Here is a 12,232-nt window from a genome sequence, read left to right as displayed (position 1 = left end):
CCGCAGCCCCCACCCCCTGCAGATCGGAGCTGCACCTGGAGATTTCGGGCAGCTCACCTTCCTCTTCTCCCTGAGCTTGGCAGCCTCCTTTGGATGGTTAAAGCGAAACATATTGGTTCTTCCCAAGAGGATCACAGCACCTAGGAGCAGGTAAAAACTGATGATTTTACAGTAAGCAACCTGGTCAGTTGATAACATCATAACATGGAATTTTATAATTGAAACGCAATTTCCAGAGTATATAAATAATCATAAGGGAACGATTTAGTCAAAAGGCTGTTTTCATAAGCCACTTTTAAATGTGCAGATGCTTTTATTTTCATAGCCAAGTATCACAATGCTCACCTTACCCAGGGCAGAAGTAGTAGATCCAAACTTTAACATATATTATCTTTAAAACTTAATATACAGATAATTATACTTTTGATTGCTGAGCAGAAAAAAGAAAATCAGTTCTGCGAAGAGATGTAATACCAAGCAAAACATATGGTCAAAAATTTAGGAAATACTTATTAATGCCAATAAAAGTAGAATTCTCAAAGGAAAGTGCTTTCAAAAGAAAACATGGTAAAATTAACAAAGTACAGGTAACTATTACTAAACTCTCTCCTTCAGGATTTGACAGAGGAGAAACTGTGCACATGTAGTGTCTATTTCCATGTAAAAACACTGCTTCTTGTTAAAACCCTGTTAAAATCGAGATGGTCGCCTAACCATCCACTGTGGTGGTGGTGCAGTGGATAGAATGTCGGACTGGGATGCAGAGGACTCAGGTCAAAACCCCAAGGTTGCCAACTTGAGCGCAGCCTCACCAGGTTGAGCGTGGGGTCACTAGCTTCAGCATGGGAGCATAGACATGACCCCATGGTCGCTGGCTTGAAGCCCAAGGTCACTGGCTTGAGCAAGGAATCACTCGCTCTGTTGGAAGTCCCCCCCCCCATCAAAGCACATATAAGAAAGCAATTAATGAACAACTCAGGAGCTGCAATAAAGAATTGATGCTTCTCATCTACCCCTTCCTGTCTGACTGTCTCTATCTGTCTCTCTCTCTGACTCTCTCTCTCTCTCTGTCTCTGTTTAAAAAAATCAAGATGGTCAAATTAGACACACAAGAAAAATCCCTTTTGATTGACTAAGTCCTGCTTATTCAGAAAAGGACTGCACAGGGGTAAGAGAATTCAATGTAAATGCCCAAGGGTAACAAAAGCTTTGGGGCTGGGCATCACATTTCGACTTGAATAAACAAATAAGCAAGCAATCGTTTTCGAAGGTCAGAGCTGTCCACAGCCTGCACAGGTGCTAGGGAGGGCAGAGCCCACTCATCACTGGGGGCATGAAGGGAAGTGATCTTCCAGAATAGACTCACTGTCTCATTCGGTCCCATCAACACCTGGGAGTCTACCATCCCTCAGAATGGACCGCCTGTTCAATCTTTTTCCTGAACAAGAATGCAACTTCTTTGTGAAGGTAAGCCACACAGACTAGAAGTCAACCATGAAGGACTTCATGTGATGAGGTGTCGAGCATCCAGAGATGAACGCAGGCTGCAGGAGGTGGGGCAAGGCTTTTGCACCAAGGAACTGATAATCTGGTCTCAGAGGACAGCTAGAGGACAAAAGAGGTGTTCCAATGTGCGGTGACCACGAGAAGGGCTAAGACTTAGACGGGAGAACGGGCCTGCCACAGCTGGAGAGCGGAGGGGGTAAGACCACCCCAAATGCACGACATCTGAAATAGCAGCAAGGTCCGGTGCTGGACAGACGACACAGAAATGACTGTGGGGACCCGAGAGCCCAAGGGAGAATTTGCAGCAAAGGTCAGAAACAGTGGCCAGCACAAAAATTCAGCTCATACATGCATTTTGTGTGTTCTGGGCAACATTTAAAATACAAAATTATTAGTTGCTAACAGTTAAAAATCCACAGTTTTCACATAAAAGTCTGTTTCTCTCCAGATTCCCTTCAAAAAATGGGAAGATATGGCATCTGTTGATCCATGATGTCACTTCGCAAAAATCCCCAGGGGGCTGACAGCCACTGCCTTTAGACAGAGCACGGTCCCTCCGGTCGACAGTCATCAGCCTCTCACCCGGACCCTGCAGGTTCCATCACAACCCCAGTCAGCTGTCCTGTGGCTCCACACCAGTCTCTCTCCCTGCCCAGTCAATGTACTACCTCAGATTCCGAAAGCTCAGATTCAATGTGGTCAAAACCTAACAGCCTGAGATGGTGACTGAAGAACAAGTGAAGGGCCGGTTCTGGTGGTGGTCAATATCTAGCAGACACGGAGTCAATATGGAAAGGAAACACGCTTTTAGGACACTCAGAAGGGCAGCGGTGGATATTACCCACTCTACATACTGCTTATCCCCCTCGTATAAAACTGTACTCATACATTTTCCAATTATGGAAAGGAACTATTATCATAATTAAGAAAGGTGTTTCCCGTGCCTTTTAGAACTATGACTCAGAATTCTGTGCTACACAGAAAGTCAAAAGTTAAGCAGCCTTGCTTTGAATGTATGTATATTTAATACTCTTAAAGTAACATTAGAAATTAATAAGGTAATTGCATTTGAGGTGTTAATTATCTCTAATCCAATTCTTTTTTTTCCTCTTTTAATCAAATGCCCAGTCATGCAAATTGAAAATTGCTAAAATGTTAATGGGAAAAATAGAATTGTATTTCAGAGAATAGTTCATATCATATTAATCATAGAAAATAATCTCACCACCCATATATTTGCATAAAATACAAGTAAAAATTCCTATAAGGAGTTATTAAAACACAGTACCCATGACCATTCCTTGTTTCTATCTGAATAACGCGTGTAAGCTACCTGACACGTAAAAGGAGCTCTGCCGAGGCTGGTTTCCTCCTATTGCCTCTGTCGCATTCCTTTACTCAACAACTACTGACTTAAAAAATAGGCTTCATTTTTACCTGCTGCTGTTGCTCATTCATCCATTCAACAAACATATACTTAACGAACACCTCCATGTGCCAGTCCCTGCGATAAGCACTGGGGATGTGGAGTTGAACCAGTCAGACATACGCCTTGTCCTTGTGGAGCTTACCAACATGTAGGAGAGAGAAGCAAACAACCCAATAGACCCACAAAGAAATGCAGAGCTGGCCCTGGAGGAGAGCTGCCCCGCCTGGCATTTACAGAGCACGTAACAAGGGGTGGACTGCAGGAGAGGTGGGAAAGGGTGCCTCAGGGAGGGGCTGCTCAGGACAAGCTCTGGAGACTGGTGGGGGTGGGTGGGAGAGAGAGGGAACAGCATACGTAAAGGCTCTTTGGCAGGTAAAGACGACGATGGCGATGATGATGATGATGAGGAGGAGGAGGAGTCACTGGAAGACAGGTGTATGTCTACAGAGAGGAAACAAAGGAGAGCATTACCCAAGATGAGGCCTGAGAAAAGGAGCAGGTGATAGAACCCCTCAGTTTAGAGTGAAGCACCTTGTCACACGGTGCACCAGGACGACATGGACAGGCGCTGTGCAGCAGCACTACGTGATTAAGTGTCAGCTCCAGAAAGACCCTTCTTTCCACTGTTTGAAGAATGAAACAGAGAGGGACAGGCAGACATGGATGAATAAGGTGGGAGGCTACTGCCATGGTCCAAGTAAAGACAATGGTGGCTCAGAACTGGGGAGGAGGGGAAGAAAGGAAATAACCGAGTCAGGAAGATGTTTAGGAAATAAGGACAACAGGACTCCATGACGAGCTAGATACAGCCCAGGGGGGAAGGAGGATGGGCCCACAGGGTGGACTGTAATAATTAGTTGGGTTATAAATTGTTCACAGACTGAGAACACTAGAAAAAAATTAAGATTGCACTAGAGGAGAAATCATGACTTTGGTTTTGCACATAATGAATGTAAGATGCCTTTGACAGGTAGAAATATGGGTCAGGAGAGTAATGGCGGAGTAGGAAGCGATACCGATAAATCTCCCCCAAAACTCAACAAGATCTTCAACCAGAAACAGAAAAACCTATACTTGGAGCTTCCAGATTCTTCGCAATACACCCAAAGGTATGATTGAGTGAAAAATTGGCTAAATATATAACCAAACCCCGAAGGAAATAGGGAGTAAGAAATGCTCCGCCTTCCTCACTAACCTAAACAGGGCGGCTTTCTCTGGTAACTGTGAATATAGAAACTGAGGCGGGCAAAGGGGGTGAATAGATCCAGGCCGCCGCAGCAAAAACGGCCGAACCAGGCTGTGGCTCAGAGATCCAAGCCGAGGAAAATCTGATCCTGTGGCAACCCGGGCAATACAAGCTAACACTCGCGCCAAACCCAAACAAAGAAAGACAAGCGGAGCGGCCATTTTACCCGGTCTCCTGGTCGGTGCGCAGTTAGTGGAAGAGAGATTTCTTCCTAAGCCGCGGAAGTGGGTGCCCGTGTTGCCCCACGGAGAGGCAGGGTCAGAGGCCTTTCTGTGGGCTGAGGGCAGAGTCTCTGGGCAGCCCCAGCGCCCTGGGAAAGCCACGCACGGGAGGGAGTGAGAACTACTTCCAACGGTGGAGATTTTCCGTGCTGGTGAGGGTTTTACTCAGAGGGAACCGCGGCCGGCCTCATATCCTGGTGTGCGCGCGCAGATAAGGAGTGAGCGATTCCTCCGAGTGCCTCGGCAGTGCGCGCCCGTGTTATCGCACAGAGGGGCAGAGTCAGGGGCCTTTGTGTGGGCCACAGCGGAATCTCGGGCCGCCCCAGCGCCTTGCAAAAGCCGCACACGGGGACGGAGCGAGACTCAATTCCAACGCTGCAACTTTTCCCTGCGGTTGGGGGTTTCACTCAGAGCGTGAGACTGCTGGCCGGATATCCTGGTTGCAGACAGTGAGTGAGAATTTCCTCCAAGCGCCCCGGAAGTGGGCGCCTGCTTGTGTTACCGGACAGAGTGGCAGAGCCAGTGGTCTTTGAGTGGGCGGAAAGCCCACCTGATTATGCTAGCAGCTCTGACTGACTGAGCCTTACCCAGAGCCCTGTGCTGAGTGGAAATAGAGTGGGGAGTTGCCAGCAATTTGAGCCTCTTACTATCCAGGCAGAGGCAGCAGCAACCCCATACCTGGACTATCAGCCTACTAATTGAGGAAGGAAAGACTAGGAGAAAGGCTCCAGGAACACGGACTCTCTCACTGTCGGAGCCTATAAATGCTAATGAGCCTCAACTCCCAACGAGAATAAAGCACAATACATGACATTGCCATAGAGACTTATCAACTGCAAACCTCTACCTGAGCGTGCCAAAGGGGCAGAACCCGGGGTACAGAGTCACCGACCAGGAAGAGGGAGAGAAAAGAAAAAGCAAGAAGATAACCTCTCAAAATCAAGAATAATCTGCAGACTTTATAAACTATCCCATTTTATTATATTTGTTCGTTTGTTTCTCTTATCTTCATTCTTGAGACTTTTTTTTCCTCCTCCAATTTGGCCGATTAACTCTCTACCGGTCTTACTCTCTCCTCTCCTTGAACTACACTACCCATAAGTGTTACATCTCCCATTATCATTTCTCTTCTCTTCCTTTCTCTCTATGAGGGTTGCACTCCAAAACCCTTAACTCTTTCTCTCTCTCTCCTTTCTTTTTTCTTCTTTTAGTGGTTCCCTCTTTTTTTCTCTCTCTCTCTTTCTTTTCTCCCTCTATATTAGTTTCTTCCTTTCTCCTTTACATCTCCTCTCATTCAAACCTCAATAACAAACAAATTATCTTATCTGGGACTCAAACCTATGTTTGTGGCATTTTGGGGGGTTTTTACTTCACCTTTTTAACTCACTAGCAGTGCTCCCATCCCTGGCTCTCCATATTATCTAGTTCTTGTTCCACTAAATACAATAGTAAGTTTTTAATTTGTCCCCCCATTTTTCCATTTTCCTCTTATTCCTCTCATCATAACTCTTAGAAAACCAACACCTAAAAGCAAATCATTTTATTCTTGACCCAAATTTTTTCCTTATTTGCTTTTTGTGGGTCCATACGCTCTTTTTTTTTTCTTTTTTCTTTTTTTTTTTTTCTTTTCCTTTTTTTTTTTTTTTTTCTCTCTTTTTTGCCCCTTTATTACTTTTTCCCAATTCAGGCCCTCCATCACAGGCATTGTTTGTTATAACTCACAGTCCACCACAAGATTTTCTCAAGAAAGAGGGGAGAGGAGAGGAAAAAAAGAGGGGGGGAATAATTTCCTTTTTTTAAAAATTTTTATTTTATTTTATTTTTCTTTATTTCATTATTAATTTTTTAAAAAAAAAACAACTCTTTTCGATTTGTTATTTTTTTATTTTTTTTTAACTTTTTATTCTTTATTAAATCTCATTAATACTATCAACAAAACCACCCTCAGATGCCATTAAGGAAGAGAAAATCGAATATCATGGATACAAAAGAAAGAGAGGTAACACAGCTAGATGAGGAAAAATCTATGGAGAAAAAATTTAATATATTGGAAACCTTGGAGCTAAATGACAGAGAATTCAAGATAGAAATCCTAAAAATCCTCCGAGATATACAAGAAAACACAGAAAGGCAATATAGGGAGCTCAGAAAACAACTCCATGAACACAAAGAATATATGTCCAAGGAAATTGAAACTATAAAAACAAATCAAACAGAGATGAAAAACTCAATTAACGAGCTGAAAAACGAAGTAACAAGCTTAGCTAATAGAACAGGTCAGATAGAAGAGAGGATTAGTGAAATAGAAGACAAGCAACTTGAGGCACAACAGAGAGAAGAAGAAAGAGACTCAAAAATTAAAAAAAATGAGATAGCCCTACAAGAATTATCTGACTCCATCAAAAAGAATAACATAAGAATAATAGGTATATCAGAGGGAGAAGAGAGTGAAAATGGAATGGAGAACATACTTAAACAAATAATTGATGAGAACTTCCCAAGCCTGTGGAAAGAACTAAAGCCTCAAGTTCAAGAAGCAAACAGAACTCCAAGTTTTCTTAACCCGAACAAACCTACTCCAAGGCATATCATAATGAAATTGACACAAACCAACAGCAAAGAAAAAATTCTCAAGGCAGCCAGGGAAAAGAAGAATACAACATATAAAGGAAGGCCCATTAGATTATCATCAGATTTCTCAGCAGAAACTCTACAAGCTAGAAGAGAGTGGACCCCAATATTTAAAGTCCTGAAAGAGAGGAACTTTCAGCCACGAATACTATACCCATCAAAGCTATCCTTCAAATACGAAGGAGAAATAAAAACATTCACAGATACAGAAAAGATGAGGGAATTTATCATCAGAAAACCCCCACTCCAGGAATTACTAAAGGGGGTTCTCCAATCAGATACAAAGAACAAAAAAAAAACAGAGCCACAAGTAAAAGCTCCAAGAAGAACACAATAAAACCAAATTTAAACTGTGACAACAACAAAAAGAAAGAGGGGGAGAAGACGGAGATTAACAGTAGCAAAGGACGATGGAGTGCAAAAGTACTCACAAAATAGTTCGCTACAATGAACAGGGTAGGGACCCTTTTCATTACTCAAAGGTAACCACCATTGAAAAAACCACCACAGAAGCACATGAGATAAAAAAGATAGCAATAGAGGAAAGATGTATGGAATACAACCAAATAAAAACAAAAGATAGAAAAACGAAAGAGAAGGATCAAACAAGACACAAAACTAACAGAAAGCAAGATATAAAATGGCAATAGGGAACTCACAAGTATCAATAATTACACTAAATGTAAATGGATTAAACTCACCAATAAAAAGGCACAGAGTAGCAGAATGGATTAAAAAAGAAAATCCAACTATATGCTGCCTACAGGAAACTCATCTAAGTAACAAGGATAAAAACAAATTCAAAGTGAAAGGCTGGAAAACAATACTCCAAGCAAATAACATCCAAAAAAAAGCAGGTGTAGCAATACTCATATCGGATAATGCTGACTACAAGACAGGAAAAGTACTCAGAGACAAAAATGGCCATTTCATAATGGCTAAGGGGACACTGAATCAAGAAGACATAACAATTCTTAATATATATGCACCAAACCAAGGAGCACCAAAATATATAAGACAGCTACTTATTGATCTTAAAACAAAAACTGACAAAAATACAATCATACTTGGAGACCTCAATACACCGCTGACGGTTCTAGATCGGTCATCCAAACAGAGAATCAACAAAGACATAGTGGCCTTAAACAAAACACTAGAGCACCTGGATATGATAGACATCTACAGGACATTTCATCCCAAAGTGACTGAGTATACATTTTTCTCCAGTGTACATGGATCATTCTCAAGAATTGACCATATGTTGGGCCACAAAAACAATATCAGCAAATTCAGAAAAATTGAAGTTGTACCAAGCATATTTTCTGATCATAAAGCCTTGAAACGAGAATTCAACTGCAAAAAAGAGGAAAAAAATCCCACAAAAATGTGGAAACTAAACAACATACTTTTAAAAAATGAATGGATCAAAGAAGAAATAAGTGCAGAGATCAAAAGATATATACAGACTAATGAAAATGACAATACGACATATCAGAATCTATGGGATGCAGCAAAAGCAGTGATAAGAGGGAAGTTCATATCACTTCAGGCATATATGAACAAACAAGAGAGAGCCCAAGTGAACCACTTAACTTCCCACCTTAAGGAACTAGAAAAAGAAGAACAAAGACAACCCAAAACCAGCCGAAGAAAGGAGATAATAAAAATCAGAGCAGAAATAAATGAATTAGAGAACAGAAAAACTATAGAAAAAATTAATAGAACAAGGAGCTGGTTCTTTGAAAAGATCAACAAAATTGACAAACCCTTGGCAAGACTTACCAAGGAAAAAAGAGAAAGAACTCATATAAACAAAATCCAAAATGAAAGAGGAGAAATCACCACGGACACCGTAGATATACAAAGAATTATTGTAGAATACTATGAAAAACTTTATGCCACTAAATTCAACAACCTAGAAGAAATGGATAAATTCCTAGAACAATACAACCTTCCTAGACTGAGTCAAGAAGAAGCAGAAAGCCTAAACAGACCTATCAGTAGAGAAGAAATAGAAAAAACCATTAAAAACCTCCCCCAAAATAAAAGTCCAGGCCCTGACGGCTATACCAGCGAATTTTATCAAACATTCAAAGAAGACTTGGTTCCTATTCTACTCAAAGTCTTCCAAAAAATTGAAGAAGAAGCAATACTTCCAAACACATTTTATGAGGCCAACATAACCCTCATACCAAAACCTGGCAAGGATGGCACAAAAAAAGAAAACTACAGACCAATATCTCTAATGAATACAGATGCTAAAATACTAAACAAAATACTAGCAAATCGAATACAACAACATATTAAAAAAATAATACATCATGATCAAGTGGGATTCATCCCAGAATCTCAAGGATGGTTCAACATACGTAAAACGGTTAATGTAATACACCATATCAACAAAACAAAGAACAAAAACCACATGATCTTATCAATAGACGCAGAAAAGGCTTTCGATAAAATACAACACAATTTTATGTTTAAGACTCTCAACAAAATGGGTATAGAAGAAAAATATCTCAACATGATAAAGGCCATATATGATAAACCATCAGCTAACATCATATTAAATGGCACTAAACTGAAGGCTTTCCCCCTTAAATCAGGAACAAGACAGGGTTGTCCACTCTCTCCACTCTTATTTAATGTGGTACTAGAGGTTCTAGCCAGAGCAATCAGACAAGACAAAGAAATAAAAGGCATCCATATCGGAAAAGAAGAAGTAAAGGTATCACTTTTTGCAGATGATATGATCCTATACATCGAAAACCCCAAAGAATCCACAAAAAGACTACTAGAAACAATAAGCCAATACAGTAAGGTCGCAGGATACAAAATTAACATACAGAAGTCAATAGCCTTTCTATATGCCAACAATGAAACAACTGAGAAGGAACTCAAAAGAATAATCCCCTTCACGATTGCAACAAAAAAAATAAAATACTTAGGAATAAACATAACAAAGAATGTAAAGGACTTATATAATGAAAACTATAAACCATTGTTAAGGGAAATCGAAAAAGATATAATGAGATGGAAGAATATACCTTGTTCTTGGCTAGGAAGAATAAATATAATCAAGATGGCTATATTACCCAAAGCAATATACAAATTTAATGCAATTCCCATCAAAATTCCAATGACATTTTTTAAAGAAATAGAGCAAAAAATCATCAGATTTATATGGAACTATAAAAAACCCCGAATAGCCAAAGCAATCCTAAAGAAAAAGAATGAAGCTGGGGGCATAACAATACCTGACTTCAAACTCTATTATAGGGCCACGACAATCAAAACAGCATGGTATTGGCAGAAAAATAGACACTCAGACCAATGGAACAGAATAGAAAGTCCAGAAATAAAACCACATATATATAGTCAAATAATTTTTGATAAAGGGGCCAACAACACACAATGGAGAAAAGAAAGCCTCTTCAATAAATGGTGCTGGGAAAACTGGAAAGCCACATGCAAAAGAATGAAACTGGACTACAGTCTCTCCCCCTGTACAAAAATTAACTCAAAATGGATCAAAGATCTAAACATAAGACCTGAAACAATTAAGTACATAGAAGAAGACATAGGTACTCAACTCATGGACCTGGGTTTTAAAGAGCATTTTATGAATTTGACTCCAATGGCAAGAGAAGTGAAGGCAAAAATTAATGAATGGGACTACATCAGACTAAGAAGTTTTTGCTCAGCAAGGGAAACTGATAACAAAATAAACAGAAAGCCAACTAAATGGGAAATGATATTTTCAAACAACAGCTCAGATAAGGGCCTAATATCCAAAATATACAAAGAACTCATAAAACTCAACAACAAACAAACAAACAATCCAATAAAAAAATGGGAAGAGGATATGAATAGACACTTCTCCCAGGAAGAAATACAAATGGCCAACAGATATATGAAAAGATGCTCATCTTCTTTAGCTATTAGAGAAATGCAAATCAAAACGGCAATGAGATACCACCTCACACCTGTTCGATTAGCTGTTATTAGCAAGTCAGGTAATAGCAAATGTTGGAGAGGCTGTGGAGAAAAAGGAACCCTCATACACTGTTGGTGGGAATGTAAAGTAGTACAACCATTATGGAAGAAAGTATGGTGGTTCCTCAAAAAACTGAAAATAGAACTACCTTATGACCCAGCAATCCCTCTACTGGGTATATATCCCCAAAACTCAGAAACATTGATACGTAAAGACACATGCAGCCCCATGTTTATTGCAGCATTGTTCACAGTGGCCAGGACATGGAAACAACCAAAAAGCCCATCAATAGATGACTGGATAAAGAAGATGTGGCACATATACACTATGGAATACTACTCAGCCATAAGAAATGATGACTTCGGAACATTTACAGCAAAATGGTGGGATCTGGATAACATGATACGAAGCGAAATAAGTAAATCAGAAAAAAACAGGAACTGTATTATTCCATACGTAGGTGGAACATAATAGTGAAACTAAGAGACATTGATAAGAGTGTGGTGGTTACGGGGGGGAGGGGGGAATGGGAGAGGGATAGGGGGTGGGAGGGGCACAAAGAAAACAAGATAGAAGGTGACAGAGGATAATCTGACTTTGGGTGGTGGGTATGCAACATAATTGAACGACAAGATAACCTGGACTTGTTATCTTTGAATATATGTATCCTGATTTATTGATGTCACCCCATTAAAAAAATAAAATTATAAAAAAAAAAAAAAAAAAAAAAAAAAAAAAAGAAAAAAAAAAAAAAGGAAAGGAAAGATAAAAGGTGAAATTTACTTGATCTCTCGGGTATAGTAAGTGAGTGCCCCATTTTGCTTAAAAACCTTTTGTGTGTGCATTTCTAAATAAAGACAATAAAGATAAAAAAAAAAAGAAATATGGGTCAGAAGCTCCAGAATAAAAACCTAGAATAGCTAGCTACCTATCTAGCAACCTACCTACCTCCTTACTACCTACTTATATATGTGTACATATAGCACACACATACATACACTTATCTACCTAATAGCTTTGTATATAGGTATATGTGTGTGTATGTGTGTGCATGTGCAAGTGTGTTCATATCACTCTCAATATATTTGGAAGTGATTTTTAAAAAATGAAACCACAGGTGTGGGGAAGTCTCCTGAGGAGAGAACAGTGAGGTGGTAAAGACTGGGCACCTTGAGGAATGCTAGCTTTTAATGTCTAACCAG

General features: G+C 40.1%; 1 protein-coding gene across 4 annotated transcripts in view; it reads right to left on the bottom strand.

Annotated features, from left to right (window-relative positions):
- Window positions 1–12,232, bottom strand: part of KIF16B (kinesin family member 16B) — a 366,353-nt gene that overhangs the window by 153,054 nt on the left and 201,067 nt on the right. For all 4 annotated transcript variants that reach the window (XM_066234513.1, XM_066234514.1, XM_066234515.1 and 1 more), the window contains exon 17: window positions 58–140. In XM_066234513.1, coding sequence (XP_066090610.1) covers window positions 58–140 — 83 coding nt within the window. The remainder of the gene's footprint in view (window positions 1–57; window positions 141–12,232) is intronic.

Source organism: Saccopteryx bilineata, chromosome 6 (genome assembly GCF_036850765.1).
Source record: "Saccopteryx bilineata isolate mSacBil1 chromosome 6, mSacBil1_pri_phased_curated, whole genome shotgun sequence".
Classification (NCBI taxonomy): Eukaryota; Metazoa; Chordata; class Mammalia; order Chiroptera; family Emballonuridae; genus Saccopteryx; species Saccopteryx bilineata.
The sequence above is the reverse complement of the archived record's forward strand: the minus strand, read 5'-3'. Positions and strand labels throughout refer to the sequence as shown.